This window comes from Biomphalaria glabrata, chromosome 3 (genome assembly GCF_947242115.1).
Source record: "Biomphalaria glabrata chromosome 3, xgBioGlab47.1, whole genome shotgun sequence".
In the NCBI taxonomy this organism is placed as follows: domain Eukaryota; kingdom Metazoa; phylum Mollusca; class Gastropoda; family Planorbidae; genus Biomphalaria; species Biomphalaria glabrata.
In genome coordinates, this window is record NC_074713.1 from 16066867 (window position 1) to 16087904 (window position 21038).

The 21038-nt window shown below is 32.2% G+C and overlaps 1 protein-coding gene and 5 non-coding genes across 12 annotated transcripts in view; all 6 read right to left on the reverse strand.

The window, feature by feature from the left end:
* Positions 1-21038, reverse strand: part of LOC106065638 (serine/threonine-protein kinase MRCK alpha-like) — a 48832-nt gene that overhangs the window by 15061 nt on the left and 12733 nt on the right. For 4 of the 7 annotated variants that reach the window (XM_056023649.1, XM_056023650.1, XM_056023655.1 and 1 more), the window contains exons 13-40: positions 20835-20941; positions 20501-20636; positions 20232-20404; positions 19806-20100; positions 19543-19667; positions 19351-19456; positions 18001-18152; positions 17418-17518; positions 17243-17301; positions 16453-16697; positions 15635-15726; positions 15458-15529; positions 15220-15281; positions 14938-15074; positions 14613-14694; positions 14337-14480; positions 14092-14164; positions 13431-13493; positions 9693-9788; positions 8417-8643; positions 7876-7981; positions 5754-5861; positions 5143-5223; positions 4836-4933; positions 4519-4606; positions 4133-4235; positions 3510-3527; positions 2172-2279 (exon numbers count right to left, since the gene is read on the reverse strand). In XM_056023649.1, coding sequence (XP_055879624.1) covers positions 2172-2279; positions 3510-3527; positions 4133-4235; positions 4519-4606; positions 4836-4933; positions 5143-5223; positions 5754-5861; positions 7876-7981; positions 8417-8643; positions 9693-9788; positions 13431-13493; positions 14092-14164; positions 14337-14480; positions 14613-14694; positions 14938-15074; positions 15220-15281; positions 15458-15529; positions 15635-15726; positions 16453-16697; positions 17243-17301; positions 17418-17518; positions 18001-18152; positions 19351-19456; positions 19543-19667; positions 19806-20100; positions 20232-20404; positions 20501-20636; positions 20835-20941 — 3257 coding nt within the window. The remainder of the gene's footprint in view (positions 1-2171; positions 2280-3509; positions 3528-4132; positions 4236-4518; positions 4607-4835; positions 4934-5142; positions 5224-5753; positions 5862-7875; positions 7982-8416; positions 8644-9692; positions 9789-13430; positions 13494-14091; positions 14165-14336; positions 14481-14612; positions 14695-14937; positions 15075-15219; positions 15282-15457; positions 15530-15634; positions 15727-16452; positions 16698-17242; positions 17302-17417; positions 17519-18000; positions 18153-19350; positions 19457-19542; positions 19668-19805; positions 20101-20231; positions 20405-20500; positions 20637-20834; positions 20942-21038) is intronic. The other 3 variants (XM_056023651.1, XM_056023653.1, XM_056023654.1) reach the window with 3 other exon arrangements.
* Positions 4355-4418, reverse strand: LOC129925504 (small nucleolar RNA U54). Its single transcript, XR_008777269.1, has one exon. It is a non-coding gene; the product is annotated as a small nucleolar RNA U54 (small nucleolar RNA).
* LOC129925501 (small nucleolar RNA U54) lies at positions 5353-5417 on the reverse strand. The gene has a single exon (XR_008777266.1). It is a non-coding gene; the product is annotated as a small nucleolar RNA U54 (small nucleolar RNA).
* On the reverse strand, positions 8061-8125 carry LOC129925506 (small nucleolar RNA U54). The gene has a single exon (XR_008777271.1). It is a non-coding gene; the product is annotated as a small nucleolar RNA U54 (small nucleolar RNA).
* On the reverse strand, positions 13841-13905 carry LOC129925502 (small nucleolar RNA U54). Its single transcript, XR_008777267.1, has one exon. It is a non-coding gene; the product is annotated as a small nucleolar RNA U54 (small nucleolar RNA).
* LOC129925505 (small nucleolar RNA U54) lies at positions 18957-19021 on the reverse strand. The gene has a single exon (XR_008777270.1). It is a non-coding gene; the product is annotated as a small nucleolar RNA U54 (small nucleolar RNA).

Below are 21038 nucleotides of genomic sequence, written 5' to 3' on the forward strand. Positions count from 1 at the left end.
CTAGCCATAAAGTGGGTCATTAAAAAAGCAACAAACCAGAAGCGAAACAGTATAAAATGGACACAGTGGGAACAGGTCAATGACCTCTGATCTGGATCTTCTCTTTCACATGCAACAGCAGATGCAGGAAAAAAAAGACATCATTGCAGACTATTCATCTAGACTGGGTTTAACCATAAACAGTGAAAAGAGCAAGGTGGTCAAGATAAAAGTGTCCAACAATACACCCATTACAGTATTACAGTCCAAGGCGAGGCGCTGGAAGAGGTGGAAAACATCACCAATCTTGGCAGTCTCCTAGACAACCATGGAGGGACAGATGGAGATGTCAGAACCTGCATTGGTAAAGCTCGAGCAGCCTTCCACCAGCTGAAGATGAAGGGATCAAGGGAGATAAGCACCACCACCAAGATCAGGCTCTTCAACACAAGCCAATACTACTTTATGGAGCAGAGACCTGGTGATTCATCATCATCACCGTGAAAAAAATATTCATCAATACCTGCCTCAGGTAGATTCATATAATCCTCTGGCCAGACAAGATCTCAAATGAGGAACTGTGGCAAAGAATAAAGCAACAGCCCAAGGAAGTAGATATCTGTCAGAGACACTGGCCTACATCTAAGAAGCACTCACATGGAACCCCTAAGGAAAGTGGATGAGGGGACGGCCCAGGAATACATGGTGCCACAAAACCAATTGGAAGCAAATGGGCAAGGTATGGAGTTGGAGACTTGCCCAGAACTGAGACACCTGGAGGAAGCTGGTTGGTGGCCTATGCAGAGATGAGAGATTTCTTAAAATTCATCAGAATTTTAAACTGATAAAAACAATGAAAAAAAGCAACCAATTGATGAGAAATATGTGATCCAAATTTGACCAAACAATAAAAAAAATAACATAGGCGTTTGTATAGTACCTATAATACCCATAAAGAATTATATAAGAATTGTGGTTTTGCATTTCCATAAATTATTCCCAATATTGTCATAAATACCTGCACATTTTACAAGAGACAATTAAGTGTACCTTATCATTATTATAGGTCCTTTAATTTGTCAAAGTTTGTATTGGTAGCTTGAAGACTATTATTTTATCTTTGGCCATAACCCATATTTACTCTTAGATGCTTATCACTTGACTAGATAGAAGGATTGGTTCAGGCTTCTAACCATGTTTACAAAATATAAATATCTTACCATTTATTACAAATCCATTTAGAAATATACAAGTTAATTTTTGCTTTTTGTTAAATTAAAATATTGTGATTTTTGTTTTTAAAAAAAGCCGATTGACAACTAGTTTTATGTCCATACAATAAAATTAGTATTTGCAATGTAATGATTTTCTGTTTAGAAAAATAAAAAAATTTCTTTGTAGCTGAGGTTAGCAACTCTGTTCTGCATAATGAAATCTATATATATATATATATATATTTACATATATATTTAGAATAATAATTTTAAAAAAATAAGATTTGTAAACCAATGATTGTACAGAGAAAGTAGGCACACCCATGCACAGATAGAAAGAAATCATAATCTGTTGTTATTGTTTAGTTAATAGGAAAATGTCAAGTAAATTTATGAATACATTTACAAGCATTTATTGCTAGTCTCTAATTGAAATGTCTAATAGAAACATTCAGTTCAATTCAGACCAAAGGTAAAAAAACAAACAAATACATGCACAAGTTTAACGTAGGAAAGAGAAGCAAGCGCTCTACAGGTTTATGTTACATCACAGACTTGTTTTACAGAGCAACTAGAAGTTGGATCAAAAAAAAAAATATTGATGATATAAAGTGCTGGTTAATTCAAGGCCAGGACCAAAGTGGAAATGCATATAAAAGTATACAAACATAAACAGTGGCTACTAGCTACTATAAACAGTAATGTTAAGCAAAATGCAATTTGTAATGTAATTGGCAGCTTGATTGTTATGTTGATTTCAGTGATTGTATTAGATCAATATCTTAAATTTTCATTATGCACAAAAATATAATTGCTGTTCTATGTTAATCATTTTAAAATGTATTCATTTTCTTTTAGTGCAGCCAGTCCCCTATACTAGGAAAGAAATGATCAAACTGCCCTTTCCATTCTGCATTTTGTCCTTTACATGGTGCCTAACTATAATTACAAAGCTTGTGGTTAAAATGGTTTCCTTACAGAGGTGGAGGGGGATTCTGAGATGGGGCCATAAGCTGCCCAGGCCCAACATGAGCCACATGGCTGAAGGTCAGTGGCCCAGATATCTCTCGACTGCGTCGATCAGGCCTGCGTGCAAGGATAAAATTACACACAAATACTAAACAAATCAAACAACAACTTTTATTAGCAGAAGATTCATTCAAAGTGATTAGATTTTAGAACAAAAATGCAAGAAAGATTCAGATTATTGTGCACAAAAAATCTGTCTTCATAATTGAAATAAAAAGAATGAATAAAAAGAATGAGATAGGAAAATATGTTTATTGTTCAAAAAACATAATAATTTAAAATCAATTGATGTTGATTTTAAATAAGACTTTGTAAAAAAAAAAAAAAGGACTTAAAGCAAGGAATACTGAAAAAAAAAAAGAAACTAATCTTTTATAAAAAAAAATAATAATTTGCTAAAGCACTAAAAAAAATTTTTAAAATATTTTTTCATTTCAATAGGAAATTCATTTTTATTAGTAGTTATTTATGTGGGAAAAAAACCTGACAATGTGAAATGAAAAGTGATGTGTTCTATACCAGGCCTTGATAACAATCTACTGTGTATTGGGTTGGCTAAATCATATAATCAATATAATAAAACAAGAAACGTTTTGTTGTTTAATAATATGCTTTTGAGTTACCCTTTTATACTTAATTTCCTAAGGAAAGCAAGGAAGAAATGCAGTGAATGAGAGAATTATGATCAGAGATTTAATAATATGAGTGAGAGTTCAGAAAAAAGCTTTTTTTTTTTAATTGAAATTTTAAAAAAAAATTAAATGATAATCTTATGGAAAAAATAGCTCATAAATTTAATAAAGTGCATGTTTTAAAAGTGTTGAGGACTATAAAAAATTAAACTATTTTGCTTCATTAATGGTCTAGGAGATATTTTGGTGCATATATGAAAATCCTCCAAGGAATTAGAAAGTAGTTTTTTATTGAAAGTAGTTTTTTTATTTACAAAGTCATTTCATTTTATCTGCCTACAAAAGCAGTATTTCTTGAAGTATCTTTCATCAAATCTCTCTGGGGTTTTTCATTCTCTTGTTAGAACAAAATTGAGTTCATCAAAGAGATCATGTTTAGTTTTATATAAAGTTGCCTTGTGTCTGAGACACAAGGCAACTAGTAAAAAGGAATAATAGTGTTTTATTGCACATATGAATTAGTATTTTGAGTTAGATCCATTCTGTTTAGAGAGATCACATTATGCAACAAATACAAATAAGACAGATCTGACATTGTCATACATTCTTAAAGTCTTTATTCTAAGGTTAGAAGCTGATCAATCAGTTCACTTACAAGTTGAAGATGAGAGAGCTGAAGAGAGAAAAAGTGAGTGATAATGGCTCAGCAAAGCTAGCTGATTACTTAGCAGCAGGGTCATTCTGAGATGATAGTTTTATAAATAGCTTATAAAGTGCAAGTGATATGAATTATCAGTTCTGCCATGGCGTGAAAGATGTGATAACCTTCTTAGTCATAATTCTTCATTTCTATACAAATGCTCTGACTAATTTATTACTTTCTTTCAAGCCTTAGTTTAAATGTGCTTCATAATTTTCATAAACCATAGGACTTAAACTTTAAACAAGTTGGTAGAAAAACTAAATGATAAAAATAACAAGCTATCAAACAGAAATAATTTGCTTCTTGTAGCCCTGTGTTTTTGCTGTATATTTCTTAAGAAATAAATACTTAAAAAATGAATATTAAAACATACAAAAGATGTTATTAACATAGCTTAGCGAAGATATCAATTGATAGGTCTATTAATGACTCTAATAGACAGGAGAACATGTATGATGACATAACAACATGGTACTAGAGTCTAAATAGAACAACAGACTCTATTGGTCAAAAATTTATTCTATGCCACAAACAATCAACATAAAAAAACAAACTAAAACAGTAAATGTGCTCACCCTTTAGAAGATCTATCATCATTAAGATTTTTAAATGAGAATCTTCTTTTATTTCTGCTGCTTTTTTGTTTGAAAATGTCCATCACTGCCAACTTGTCTTCTTCTAGAAACAAGAAAAACAACTCATTTTAATTTTTTTAAAACTTATTTGATTCATAAATGAAAAAAAGGTTTTCTTAAATTAAATTCTGCTATTCAAGTCATTTTCCTAGATGAGACTAAATAGAGCTCAGAATAGCGTATAACTTATTCATGTGTGTCATTTCAAAAGGTCTCCTCATTGCTCTAGATCATATACTTATCCCCCACAGACAAAACAAGGTAAGAAAACTCACTTTACATTCTCTCATAAATTCATCCTTAGAAGCTAGAGATAAGAAACAAACCTGCATTAATATTTTTAAGGTAAGCAATATGCTGAGAATCTACAGCATTCAACATACACAGAGATCCTTCTTTATTCAATGGCTTGGTCTGAAGAGCAATGAAAATAGTTACAACTATAGGATTCTTTCAAGATAAGTCAGTAATTGGCAATTCCAACAAATATCTACATATTTACAGCTATGAGGCATTCAATTCAAATCCATTTCAATAGTTTATTATACTCAATAAACATTTCTTATTAGGTTGGCTGGAATGCAAAAATAAAAGTGATTTATGCTAAAAAAAAAAAAAAGGTGCTAGTTTGATGTAGACTTACCTTTTTTAAGCACAGGGTTTGCAACCACTCACCACTTACTACATCAAATATGAAAATGGAATTCTCCGAAAAGCAAGCAAGATAAGGTTTGGAGTAACCTAAGGATGAAAACTTGGTTAGAATATATTGTATGTTCTTGTTTACAGAATTTGTGGTAAGACTATAGCTTCAAAGATTGGATAGTATCAGAATAGCGTATAAATAAAATCATATTCTATCACAGAAAAAATATGTTTTTCCTCATGTTTTCCAACCTTTTTCCAAATGTAAGAAAATTGAAACTTAGAAGCTGGTAGGAATTACTTACTGACATACAATGGTTGAGCAGGCCATAAAATTTCTTGGTTTCTGTTGCGATTACCTTTGTTGTCAACATAAATACCAAAAACTGAAAAGTAAATAAAGGCACGTATATATTATTATCATAATAAGAGAAACAATTTTCACAAATGTTTTTAAGAATGAGATATCACATATAACTAGTTATTCTACTTTACAAGTTTAAGCACAATTATAGGAAGAGCTCAGAATAGCGTATAAATTATTCATAAGTGTCATTAGACTTTTCTTTCCTCATAGCTCTATATTTTAATCTTCACTTTCTTTAATCCAAGACACCTTCCCATTTGGAATAATGAAAAAAAGTAACAAAGATTACAATAACTGTTACTAACACTTTATGTCACAGGTGCCTTGTATACAGATTTAAGAAACATTCAGATCTTGAATGTCCCTTCTAAAAATTGCATTAAAGCTTATCCACAAGCCAATCAGCTGTAATAGTCCTGTAGCTTATTGAATACTATCTCAAGCAGTGGATAGCATCAGGCCAAACCGGTTTAATATAAGGTCTGAACCTAAACCTTTCTTTGTCCAACACTAACTAGTGAAAATGCTGTGATGGCAATGTTTACTTACTGTTGAAAACCAGCAGATATTCAGACTCATCCAGTTGTACTGCTAACATTGCACTAATGGGATTCTGCACAAGGAAACTTAAACTGCTGTCTTCTGTGTTGACCAGGGCTAGTAATAGAATTATTGCCATTTACAATAGACACATAGGTGGAGCCAATTTCAAACATTAAGAAATTGCATTAAATTAAATTAGATGTCATTTTTTAAGGCTTAAAATAAACAAAAAAAAATGAATATTATAAATTAAGGGAATATAATTTTGTCAGTTTCCTGTATTGTATTGGTGATGGTATACATTTGTGTAACATATTACTTTCAGAGGCCTGCAGCACATACCAGACATGCCTACCACCAATACCCAGAATGTGAAACACTCAAGTTGAAAATGTAGAATTTTGGGCACCAATGTGGAACATAAACATGTTCAAGTTCGGTATCCATATTGCGCACAATAAGTACATCTTCAATTATTACTTAAATAACAATACCAGTTTGTTTCTTTTACAGTAAATGTTAATAATATAATTCAAACTAAGAAAACCTGTAGATTAAAGTATCATAATTATGTCCTATGATTGAAATTAATAATTAGATCTAAAATGTAAATCTATATAATGAGTTCCATTGCCTTAACTAGACTAGATCAAATGGTTAAAAATATACAAACCTATTGAGTCATTATAGATCTAAATCTACAGCTAAGATCTTTATTACAGAAATAGACTTAGACTTAATTATAGATGTAATGACTAATCTTTAGGTATTCTAATGCTACTAAAACTACTACTAGATCTAGATCTTGATTGTCTAGGACTTAAGATGTAGCACTTGTTTGTAGATCTAGGTCTATCTAATAATTATAGTACTAACATTTTTTATTTTCTTAGAAACAGGTTAGATATAGATCTAGATCAAATCTAGATTCTATATAATTGAATAGTATATAGTTATTATATAGAATCTATTATCTACATCTAGATTGAAACTAGATAGATCTACATTGTCAGCAAAAGAAATGATTTGAATGGAGCATTAGGCTTATTAGCGCTTACTAGTTTCTAAGACTAATCTAGATCTAGACTAATTCTTCTTAAATGTAGGACACGCCAGGTCTGGTAGGAGATGAGACAGGAGGAATGCTCCCGTCGCCTCAGCGTGGCCCTCCTGTGGAAACGTCCGCCAAGGGAAACGGATAGGCCAAGTACAGTAGCACACATAGCTCTCAGTGGGCTACAACATATATGGTCGAGAGACTGTACATTGCACGCGGTAGGGATGTAACAAAGGCTCGCTAACCCGTCCAACCCCCCACCGATTCGTTCCCTAACGGGGGCCATACGCGCTGTGATGGACCCTCGCGTGGATTCGGTTCGACATTATAGGCATAAGAAGGGCCCCCACGCGGCTTGGCCTCCGGCCTTGCACGGGAGAGGGAACTCATGCTTGGCTCAAGGGGGTCGTGACTAGCGACACACCCGGTGTGAATACATGATCACTTCGGATAAGGCGGGACTTCAGACAGAGGGATTGGTGAAGAGCCGATGCCTCATCCTGGCCATGGATAAAAACCTTTCCTTGGTCAAGAGGTCCATAATAGGGAACGGGACGTTCTCGGACCTTAAGGACATCTGAATCAGGTAGGAGATGAGAAAACAGGGACCTATATATATTCTATTTTGCATTGAGTATTTTCATATCTTAATAAATAACGAAAACAATATCAATTTTTTATATTTTTTTTGTTGGAACAAAAAATCTCAATACGGAAAGGCAGAACATGTTGAGTTTTTTTTTATGATTTTGCGTGACAGTTCTGCATAATGCGGGGTGGTAGGCATGTCAGGTACATACTCTTGCATTAGATCAATGACAATTGTGGCACTAAGAATAGTTTATTTTCAACAATAAATTGAATACACTGATAACATGCTTAACTCCACAACAAGTTGTATATTAGTAAATTAGTCTCTAATAAAAGAATATCAAGATCTTGTGTCTCAATGTAATTACATAACTTATCATATATCCTAACTATGTGAGGTAAAAGACTTTTATCTATCCTCCAGAGTATTTATGTTTAGACTAAACAATTTTTTAAACAAATATTTCTGTATTCACTTACTCATTGGAGCAGCATCACCTTGAACACTATAGATGGCAAAACATGATGGATAACCAACACACAGTCTATCACTCATCATTTCTATACATTCCACTTGACTAGGCACCTGCACAGATAATACTCTTGAAATAGTTTCCACACACTGAATGGTTTCCTTGAAGTTATTATTAAGTATTTAACTACTTAGGAAGCTCAGAATAGCGTAATATAAAATCAAGAATATCATTCTTTGGTTATTTCTTCACAGCAAAAACAATAATCTGTTTCATTTCTTTTAGAGTAATTAACATCAGCAGTTCTCAACATCTAAGACTCAAAGAGCACTTAAAATAAGAAGTTTTTGCTTGCAATTCTGTATCATGAATCATGATTGAAAGCTCTATATATCAATATTAGAGAAGTGGCTTTTACTGGATAACATAAAAACAAAAAATAAACACATATAATGTCTATGAATTTAACAGACAAACATTCATGTTAAGAAAAGCTGCCAAACATAACATTCCTAAACAACAAATGAGTCTGTCAAAGAGTGTCTTACCGATATGTCTTTCATTTTACGGTACTTTTGCCTTGTCTTATTAATTTCATAGACTTGCACAGTCCGTTTGATTGCAACACAAAGACAGCAAGAATTCCCTCCCTGAGGCTGCCTTATTTCTCCATGACAAAATATATGACAGCCTTTAGTCTCATTCAGTTTTAAAGGCTCCATATCATGACCTTCCAAGGCTGATTGCTGTAGGAGTTTCAAGTGTTTCTGTTTGCCTAGAAAAGCCAGAGAATGCTATAGCTGTAACATATTCCCTATCTAGTTGGTTGGTATTCATTTATTCTTATTTAGGCTTAATTGGTAGACTTAGGAACCCAACAGAAACATAGTAATAGGTTCACTTGGACTCAAACTAGTATTTTGATCTTATATCTAAGAGCTTTAGCAATTTGAAAAAAGAATTTTTAAATAAGAAATTTTAAACATGTATAAAATAATGTTGATATTTTCAACCAATTTAACTAAACACTTATCTACAGAAATCACTAGGTTTTTAAAACAACAATAAACAATTTATAAAAAATCCTTAGGTTAAGGTTGTTATAAATTGAACTTTTAGAGTTACATTTTAAACAAGAGCACTCAGAATAGCTGGTTTGTTTGGATTTTCTCAGACTAGCTAATAATCACATGTAGGGAACAGCCTGCTTCTTCCTTTGTTTTAATATTTTGTACGAAACCTTGGGTATCAGGACAGTAAGTATCTAGATACTGCAGTTTACATTTTACTAAGCAAGAAACAAAAGTCAGTAGCTCAGGGTTCTAAAGAATATTGGTGTGCAATGTGTGTGTTCACTACCTAAAAGAGCATATCTAGAGTAAGAGAGAATAGCTGATCCTCTGTTTACCACAACATTTCTATAAGATACAATAATAAAGCTTTTCCTCATAAGGTCAATCAGTTTCAAAGACAACATTTTCTGATTAACTAAAATAAGAGGTGTTGACTAAATATTATGTATTTTTATGGATTTACAGGTTGCAAATATTAAAGGTTTGGGGTGGGCTGTCATCTAATTCATCACTTGAGAGAAAAAAAAAGCCAGGTGAAGTATAGATGCAGTGCTGGTAGTCAGCTACTTTGCTACAGGTTTTGATTTTGATAATAGTATATGAGGTGTACAATTGGTTGTTTGGCAGACTGTGTAAACACAGGGAAACAGGTTTAAAAAATACTCCAATCTGAGAGAGAAGTGGAGAAAAAGACATTCGATCCCCAGGCCAAAAAAAAAAATTTTTATGAAAAAGACACTAAAATGCTAACCACTAATATAAGCTATCAATCCCAGCTGTTGTTCTGAAATCAACTCTATCTGATAAACCTGTTTTTTTTCTGTCCTGCTTGCTACTCTCATGACATCTGAGGGAAAGAAAATACATCATTTGTAAATACTTGCTCTTAACTATACTTTTAATAGTCTAAGCAGTGATAAATTAGTAAAAAATTAAACGTGCAAAAAAGTTGCTGAATATTAATGAAAAGGTTCATTATTTCAATAAAAAAAAAATTTTAAATGCTCTTAACATTGATTTAATTTCATAAATTAAAGTAGTCAAGCAGGAAAACAAAATTTATAACGTGCAAAATAAATCCTTTTCTTATCTTCTTATCTTATATAATACAGACGTTACTTCAAAAAAGAAGATGATTACGTCCTACGCGTCATGCATTTAGTCATGCATATTAACCAATGACTTAAATTCTGCCAAGTCACTGGTTTTCCTGGCTAGCTCAGGCAACCCATTCCATGCTCTAATAGCACTAGGGAAGAAGGAGTATTTGTACAAATTTGTCCTAGCATATGGGACGAGGAATGTGCCTTTATCTTTGTGTCTTTCAGAGTATTTTATTAAATTTTGTTTTTGTATTTGAAGATTATGGTTCAGTGTTTTATGTATTATTGCTAATTTACTTTTGAGCCTTCTGTCCTGAAGGCTTTCTAAATTTAGCGATTTTACTAAAGGTGTTACTCTAGTCAAATGTGAATATTCGTTTGTTATGAATCGCACTGCTCTATTTTGTGTCTGTTCTAGTTTCTTAATGTTTTCTTGAGTTGAGGGGTCCCAAACAGAGGATGCATATTCTATTATTGGCCTAACCAAGGTTAAATAACATTTTAGTTTTATGTTCTTATTTGATTTATAGAAATTTCTTTTAATAAATCCTAATGCTTTGTTTGATTTTTTTGTAGTTTCATCAATATGTGGATTCCATGACAGTTTTTCATTTATTATAACACCTAGGTATTTTGCGTTTTTAGTCTGTGTTACTGGTTTGCCATGAATAAGATAAGTGGAATTAATTTGTTTTAGTTTTTTTGTTACTCTTAACAACTGACATTTTTCTGGGTGGAAAGACATGCTCCAATTTGATTCCCATTTCTGTAATTCATCTAATTCTCTTTGTAAAATATCTGTGTCTTGTGTTGTTTTTATTGTTCTATATATTATGCAATCGTCTGCGAATAATCTGACTTTTGTTCCTGAAGTAATGCAATTTGGTAAATCATTTATGTAAATTAAAAATAGTAGTGGACCCAAGACTGTTCCTTGAGGTACACCTGAGTTTACTGTTATCGGTGTTGATTTAGAGCCATTTATTATTACAGTTTGTTCTCTCCCTATCAGAAAGTCTTTAATCCACTGATGCAGTGGACCATTAATGCCGAAATATTTTAATTTTTTAAGCAAACTATGGTGGTGAACTTTGTCAAAAGCCTTAGAAAAATCTAGTAAGATAGCATCTATTTGTTCACTATTATCTAAACCTTTTGAAAAATCATCAATTAGTCCTATTAGTTGTGTTTCACATGATCTATATTTCCTAAAGCCATGTTGGTATGGTGTGTGGACATTATGTTTGTCTAAGTGGTTTATGATGTTGCTACATATTATGTGTTCTAGGATTTTACATGTGATGCTGGTAAGTGATACTGGTCTGTAGTTTCCTGGGTCAGATTTTTCTCCTTTTTTAAATAGGGGGGTGACATTAGCTTCTTTCCAGTCCTTTGGTACTCTGCCCTGGTTAAGCGAAGCCTGAAAGAGTATTTTGAACACTGGGGCTAGCTCATTACTTAGTTCTTTGAGTAATCTAGCTGGAATACCATCAGGTCCAGAAGCTTTATTTGGTTTGGTGTTGGCTAATAGTTTTTGAATTCCATTTTCTTGTACTACTATATCTTCTATGTTGTCTACTTGGTTCAAATTCAGTAATATGTCTTTGTCTCCTGGGGCTGAGAATGCTGATGCAAAGTATTTGTTTAGAATGTTTGCTTTAGTTTCATTATCATTATGTATTATGTTATGTTCATCTTTTAATGGCGCTACGCCTGTTGTTTCCATTTTCTTAGACTTAATGTATGACCATAGGTTTTTGTTGTTGTCTTTAGATATTACATTGTTTATGTATTCACTCTGCAGCTGTCTGCTTACTTTTTGGGTTAAGTGTTTAATTTTTATATACTTTTTGTAAACTCTTTCTGCATTAGTTTCTTTAAATTTTCTATATAGGTTTTCCTTCTGTTTACAAAGCTTCTTTAGTCTATTATTAAACCAGCATTTATTTATTTTGTTTGATGTGTATTTAGTTGGTATTTGATTTTCTATAATGCTTTTAAGATGGTTTTTAATGAAATTCCAGAGGTCATCGACTGGTTGGTTAATGTCTTTTTCTAATAAGAATGTTTGTTGAAAGTTTAATGCAGCTTGGTGTAGTTGTGTTAGGTTACATTTATTCCAGAGTAAGATTTTTCTTTTGGGTTTTGTATTGGCTACTGCTTTTATCTGACTGTGTATTTTTATGATCTCATGGTCTGATAGACCAGGGATAATATCATAATCAACTACTAATCCAGGTCTGTTGGTTAAGAAGAGATCTAATGTGTTGTTTAATCTAGTTGGCTTTTTAATGATTTGATCTAAACTTAGGTTGTGTAAAGTTTCTATGAAAAGCTCATTTATGTCCTTAAGGTTTTGGTGTTTATCTATGGTTAGTGTTTTCCAATTTATATCAGGTAGGTTGAAATCACCCATAATCCAAAAAACTGCATTTTTATTTGTCTCTTTAAGTGTCGTAATCTGATTACATAGTTCCTGCATGTATTCTAAACTAGAATTTGGTGGTCTGTAAATGCTGCCTATTATTAGGGATGTTGAGGTGGTATTAATTTTACAAAATGTTGATTCTATATTTTTTGAGTTAGGTAAGGTAATTTCTTCTGCTATAAGAGTGTTTTTTATTGCTAAAAGAACTCCTCCATGATTATCAGCCCTATCTTTTCTAAAAATTTCATAATTACTATTGAAAATTTCTGCATTATAAATTTCAGGATGTAGCCAAGTTTCTGTGCCTGCAATTATGTCTGGTTTCTCACATTCTAATAAAATTTCTAAGTCTGCTGTTTTGTTCCTAATGCTTTGAAAATTTATTACTAAGGTTTTAAGGTATTTTGGTGTTACTTCTTTAGTAGGTTTGTTTAGTGAGGCTGTTGTATTAATTTTAGTAGATTTAGGTTTAACAGGAGTGGATCTGGCTAGTGGTTGGTGAGTTTGGTTTGGGATGGTGTTTAGGATGTTGTATGGGTTAGAAGTGTATGCATCAAAGGAATCAAACAGTCCTGATGTAAACTGAGGTAACCCACACGGTACACAGTGCCATGATGCATCTTTGTTGCCTAAGGCATAATACACAGGTGTATTCATATGGAGACATGATGCATGGTACCATTCATCGCAGGTGTCACATTGAATGGCTTTCTGTTTCATGGTGCATACTTTTTTGCAGATGTTGCATCTATCTTTAGATCTAGGCCCTGGATTTGACTCTACATCTCCTGCTATTAATATTAACAGTGATAGGTATTTATGTCTGCTGTGTCTGATTGAGAACTTCCATTTGTGATGGGTTGTCCTTTTTGTCCTTTTATATTTTAAACTGAATTTACTTTGTTTTCCTTGCTGACAAGTTTAATTAATCCTATTCCCTTTTCAATAATCTACTTACAATCTTTACATAAATCCACAACATAAAGACCTTCATCTGTACCCAAAATTATTTTTGAAAAGTCTGAAAAAAAAAAAAAAAAAACATTTAATCAAACTAAGAGTAACTTGGTTTGGGAGCATCTAGATAAAAAGAACAAAAAAACACTATGTTTGGGAGCATCTAGATAAGCACTAATTTCACTGGAATTATATACAATTGGTGTATTATCGTTTGCCTGCTGTTCTCATGAAATGCTTTTCTCTGAGCTTTGTAAATAACCACCTGTGTCTGCACTTTCATAGAAATGAACATTTTCAAGATTTAGAAGTGTGTATTAAAATTGTCTAATTTTAGTAAAAATCTCATGGTTACAATGTCATGTTTAATGAGTAGTTATGTATCACAAAGGTTTTGTATTTTCATGTAAAAAGAGGCTCAGAATAGCGTATTACTGCAATCATGTATATCATTTTTTCTTTCTTCCTCATAGCCTGGACTAGATTGAATATGGACATTTTTCACAGACAATCACATAAACCTCAACTTTACGTTTGAGAAATACAGACATTTTGCGCTGAATAATTTTTCTTGATTACATTCCAATGTTACTATTGTCAAAAATGTACCGTAATTATTTCCCTTGTAAATTAAAATAGGTGTATACCAATGCAGACATTACCTAAAATTGCAGCACATTGTGTCCCTTTGACCAATTGAAGAGTATTATCACAAACTTCTTGAGCGCTGTACACCTACATAAACAAAATGGTATAAAAATCAACTAGTGCTGTACACATACATCATTGTATACTTCCACTGGTTCAACAAAAAAACAACTTTATATACCAAAGCTATAGTTGCAATAAATGACATTTTGAACATACACACACATACATACAATTGAGAGCTGTACATAAAGCTTACATTTTTAGATGCCAATTGTTTGTTCCTTAATAATTTATGCAATTGGTTGAGCATTCCAAGCCAATTGTCCTTTTCTTTCTCATTTTCACATAATAAAAAAATTGTGTAGGGGTTACCAGGAGGATTCATTTCTGATGTAGTTACCTGGTTAAAAAAAAAAACAACCTAATAAGATTTTGTTGACAAGGAATTAGCAAATGAAAATATTGTCAAACGTAAACATTTTACAAGTTTGCTTTTTTCTCCTGAATTCATGGGAAATTGATCATTTCTTACTCTGAAAATGCATGGAATATCTTTTTTGTTAGCATGGATAACATCACTAGGTAGAACAGGTGAGGCTGAGAAATCTTCATCTCTGTGGAATAAATAATACATCAGTATAGTTAGTCCATTGAGTTTTAAATATAAGGGGGGAAGAATACGTTAAAAAAAAAATATTTGATCCTATGATTATCATTAGGAACTATCAAAATTGAACCAAAATATGCACACAAAAAAGGGCAGAATATCAAATTGTGCATTTTGTACTTCTATCAACAATAATTTAGTGGTAAGTGTATGAACACTACTGAACTTGTCAAGCAGTGACTCAACCTACCTCATATCTATCACTTGCTGCAGTAGATGACTGGGAGTAGTTTTGTTCTCAGGAACCTCATACAGAAATAATTTAAAATCACAGACTACCAAATATTCCCGCATCCAGCCTTTTTTAATCCCACCTTGCCTGGGAATCTAAGAAATACACAGCATATACTATGTACAACAAGCATACTTTCACAATCAATATAATATGAGCATTTCTACCGAAATAACTGAAATGACTTTAATAATTGAAATCTAAAAAGTAATTTTCAAAAGTAAAAAAAAAAATTATTACTTTGACAAATCCTTCCAATAAAGTTCCTTGACCTTTATTACTGTCATGGAAAGGCCGCTTGGCTGACAAGAAAAATAATTTCTCAAGTATTATAGACAGGATATAATTGTATTTAGGCTTTAATATTTTTTATGTTAAAAGGGATATTTCCCTTGTGGTCTATAAAGCTGATTTCAACTTAACATTTTAAAAAGAGCATGATAAAATGTTTAAAGACAACACTTTATTGTACACTGACCTATTTCAGGTGGTATTGGACACTGCTGTGGACATTTGTCCATACAACTAACATGGCAGGAATAACCACAGCCTGGAGAAGAAATAAAAAGACTATAAATACTTCAATCTATTCATTCAGACCACATTTCAGCCTGGTGTTACATTAGAAAACAAAGCAAGAAGAACAAACAGTTACCTTCACATGTGATGCCCTGCCTCTGTAGACCAACCAGTAAACTGGTGCAACAATTACATTTGTATGGAGACTGGAAGGACTTGACAATAAATCTATCAGAAACAACAAAAATTCACTGAAATTATTTTAAGGACTAATTTAATTTACTTATGAGAAATAGTAGTGATGAACAAATAGCTCCAAGAATAAAATTAATCTTTTATTGTGAAGTTAAAAACAGCCTGTACTTTGGCCTTTTTAGAAGGAAAAAAAAAAAAAAAAAAAAGTACAACAATAAATATCTTTAAAAGCTGAGGATGGCATTTCATTCAGTGATATTTTATCTTTGAAACTTCAAGCATGTCCACATGGTCTTCACAATAAACAAAAAATAATCCCAAGAAACACAACAAAATTTGAGTTATGAAAGTAATTAAGTATTCTGTGCATATTAGTCAACCAGATGATGACTAACTTTAACTAAAAATTTGCAATTCCCTTTCTATATCAATTGAAAAAAAAAATCTGGTCATAAATTGAAAGAGTAAAAAAACAACAATCAAATATACTATACATTCATTGCAATCACTAGAATAAGAAAAGATGCTCTTTACAAGCTATCTTAATTTAACTGTTACATTCATTTCAACTTGCTTGTAAACTACATCACTCATTTACTTTGAATTCCAGTAAAACTTTCACTTATTTTAAAACACTTATTGCTTTTGTTAAAATAAATTTTTCATAACTGTATATCCATTTTCTGATTTTAAAACCAAAAAATATATATTATAAGTAAAGAACAATAATTTTTCCATACAGGAATTACTATAACTAACCTATGAGTTTTGGCATGAGGAGACTTAGGTGAACTTGGTGTTGTTGATTTGAGATCTGGACTTCCAGATTTAGGTCCACTTCCAGAGAAAATTGGCTCATAAGGCTGGTGGTAGATCATTCCTCCTTGAGAGAGGGATGAATCCAAATCACTACCACCCCTCAAGTCAGAGCGTGAATCTGTACGAGAGTCTGTCCTAGATGTGTTGTCTGCTTCACTATCTTCATCTCTCTCACTGTCATTGGTCTAGAAGAAAAAAGTTAGTACTTTAGAAATACAGCTCAGGTTTAAATTGAATCAAAACATATGGGACTTAAAACTTGTACAGCTCAAGTTTAAATTGAATCAAAACATATGGGGCTTAAAACTTATACAGCTCAAGTTTAAATTGAATCAAAACATATGGGGCTTAAAACTTATACAGCTCAGGTTTAAATTGAATCAAAACATATGGGGCTTAAAACTTATACAGCTCAAGTTTAAATTGAATCAAAACATATGGGGCTTAAAACTTATACAGCTCAAGTTTAAATTGAATCAAAACATATGGGGCTTAAAACTTATACAGCTCAAGTTTAAATTGAATCAAAACATATGGGGCTTAAAACTTATACAGCTCAAGTTTAAATTGAATCAAAACATATGGGGCTTAAAACTTATACAGCTCAGGTTTAAATTGAATCAAAACATATGGGGCTTAAAACTTGAGATAAATCTGTTGTTGTTTATAACATGAACAAAATTTATCTCAAATTATTATCATCAATAATCAGTTTTTTAAAATGACGTACCAGCGCATATCTGTCATTCATATATTTGAATATTGAAGAATTGTCATCGTTGTTATCCCCTTGTAATTAAAAAGAAAATATTTTAATGTGTAAGACAGAAAAAGCAGAGAAACACACACAAACATATAGATCAAAACTAAAAAAAAAATGAACCTGAACTATGTATGATACTTACATTCATGAACCCTTTTTTCTTTCAGGTTATATATTTCATCTTCTAGTAGTTTATTTTTCTTGACAAGCTCATCATAGGCCCGTGCAATCTCCAGATATTTGCTTTAGAAAGAAACAGATTATTTCATGCAAATATTTGAAGTAAAAGTATACATTGAAAAGTGTAGCACAAGATGTCTTTAAATTGTCTTTTGCAAGGCAACAAAAGCTACACCTATGTCTACCAAATCTTGTAACTTATCAGTAACCTAACTTGATCCATAGAGCAATGAAAGTTATAAACAATTTATTCAAACCAAAAAAAAATTAAAAACAACTTGATGACATTAAAAAAGAAGAGACAGAAAGGACTAAAATCAATACTATAATTCCACCAATGTCTAACAGACACCAGACTAAATATTCAAGGTGGCTCAGAATAGCAATTTAAAGTCATAGCAACTAGTTTCATAAACTGGCGCTAAATTTTCATCAGTGCTCACCTGTTTCTAAACTAAATTTTAAATAAAGTTGTCAAGATTTACTAAGTACAGATTAAGAAACACTCTAAGCTACAGCCCGACCAATGAACAAAATAAAATTACTTTTCAACAGTTGTGAGTTCATCTTTGGTTCGTGACAATTCTTCACTAATCTGCTGCTTGGCTGTTAGTTCAGACTGTAAATTGGACTGAAGATTTAGTAACTCCATTCTATCCAGTTTGGCAGAGCGCCTATTTCTCCATCTTGGTCTTGTCTAGAGAAGTTAATTTATGAATATTACAACACAAGCACATATAAATGTGTGTGTGTGTGTATAAATATAAATAACTATAAAAGTCAAAGACTAACTTATCACTAATTTTACCACCACTTAAATACTATCTAAAACTGTGCTTCTAGGAAATGTATACTATTCCTTAACTGTCCTTCAAACAGCTTATCACTTTTCATGTTAAATTTAACCCTAGAATTACTTAGGATGTTCATTTCTTCCACATTTTTTTTTCCATTATGCCAAGACTTGGTAATAAAAAAATTTGACTATAAAAGTGAATAGATTATTTCTATTTTAAAAGGTGTTGCACTGTTAGCCACAAACGTGTAGATACAAAAGGACATTAAATTGTAATAAGGAGATGTCTGTCTAAATGATTATGGCAAAACAAATGTATAGTACCTAGTTGGCTAAGTACGAAGAACTGAAAATGTCTGAGTATTTGAATGTATGATAGACAAAAGTGGACAGATCTAGAACTGACAAATATCTGTCTCTATATAGAAAAGATTGCAATGGTTGGTAGTTAGTAAACAAAATGTAACTTGTGTTTAAAAAAAAACTGGAAAAAAAAAGTATATCTGAATGAATTGTAACTAAAATTATGTCTTAAGAATCAACCCAGAGATTGAAAATGGTAGTTGCAATATATAGGTAAACTTATTATTGAAGTTACATAAATATAAATAAGCAGAAAATGTAAGTACCTCAACTTTGGTAAGGTTGATCAAATCGTTAAAAATGCATGGTTTAAACTGTGCCCATTTAAAGTTAACAAATATGAAAGAGCTCAGAATAGCGTATGAATTACTCATATGTATCATGTCACAAAGATGTCTTCATTGCTCATTTTATTATCAAATCACAAACAAAAGTAGGATGCCTTTATGTGCATTGCAAATGGAGATTTTTTAAAAACTTTTCAGCATTGTTTAAGTAAAGGGGGATCACCATGGAGTATATAAACACTAAAAGTATCTTTGAAAGTGATATGCAGCTAGAGACAGCAACTGCAAAAACTGGTGAGAGACTTACCTTAAGAAAACAGACAAGAAGTGACAGAAAGAAAGCTCAGAAATAAAAAGAAATATCTATACCCAGAGGAAGCAGCTCCAGTAGCCTGTCCAGTTCACAGCAACAACAGACAAAATAAAAATAACTGAATATAAATGCTCACAGAATCATCTCCGCCAACTCCCATAACTTTAAGATTTTCAAGTTCCTCTGTCATCTTGGTAGCCAGTGCCTGCAAATATCCCCTTGCATCTTTTTCATCACTCACCCTGCAAACAGAAACCAACACTTCGTTTTTTGTAGCGGAATTTATTGACTCACAACCTAAAATTCACATTGCTATAGAAAACCATACCATTTTATGATTTCTGAGATCTGTGCTTCCCATTGAGCCACTGATTCTTTCTTGTCACAAATGTCTTTGATTTCTTCTTCCATCTGATTTTTGTCCTTCAGCAAGCTTTCATAACGATTGTTTTGCTAGGAATAACAATATGAGATTATCTGAGTACAAGTTGACTAGACTGTTGTGAACATGAAGAAGGAAGGAACTAAAAGTGAACCTAATATAGGATGTATTGACATAGGACAGACTAAAAACACATTACTGAAACTCACTGCTATAGACTCTTCTGTAAGTTTTTCATTTTCCTCTATTAAACTTTTGATTTTACTTTCATCTATTTCTATTTGCCCCTTTGCAAGTGTCAGCTGTTCCTGTAATTCTTTAGCATTGAGCTGCTCTGTCAGTTTGGCCTGCAACTTCTGAATTTCTAAAGCCTGCTCAGAACGTTTGGTTTCATTTTCCATCAACTGATATTGAAATTCTTTTAGTTCTGAAGCATGTTTTGATGTCATGCGAGAAAGTAACTCTTCATTTTCAGTTTCTTTCTTTTCCAACTCTGCTTTTAATCTGAAAAAAAAACACATGACATTTTCAGTGCTTTTTTTTTGAACATCTATCTTAATAAGCACATTATCTGTTATGTCATAATTTGATATACATATATGCGACTAAGACATTGTTAAGATAAAAATAATTACTTAGAGATTTCTTGATTTAGTTCAACAATGTTGGCATCAGCCGTCCGACCCCTTTGTTTACGTTTAATGTTTTCCATTTCATTTTCTAAATCTGCTGTATACTGTTCAGCTCGCTCCCTAATTCTTTTCTCTTTACTTGCTTCTGACCTAGATTCATCCAACTGATTCTGAAGCTAAAAAAAATAATTAAGAGATATAATTCGATGCATGTTGTAAGTTTCTAAAATACTGCTTTATTGTATAACAGACCTAATTTAAAGTAACATTACCTCATTAATTGTTTTTTCACCCTTCCTTTTCTCTTGTTTCAAAGTCTCAACTAATCGCCTCTGATCTTCAATCTCCTCTTCCTTGTTTCGCACTTCTCTTGAAAGTTCTTTACTTTTAGACTGGGCTTTGAGTAACCTGGAGAAGCAAATTCAGTTGTTTTTTTGGTTACCCTTTAGAAACTAATGTATTAGCATCTTGGTGGTGTATTGCCCTCTGTGTCATGCCAGATCAACAGTACATTTATGCAAAAAAGTCTATTTTAAGAACTACAGCAAATAAATTCTACCATTCTTTCTTAATAAAATAAGAATGTTTTGGAAAAAACAAACTTACTGGTCATTTAGCTCTGTGTACTGTTCTAAAGCCAATTTCTGTTTGTTGAGGGCATCTTTTAATTCCCTAGCCTGAGATTTATATTTGTCACGCCAGTCTTGAAGTTCCTACAAAAAAAAAAAAACCTTAAAAAAGAGCACTAACTTGACAAAATGTGCCACTAAAGATAGGACTCTTAATAAAAAATAATGACATAGACAGAAG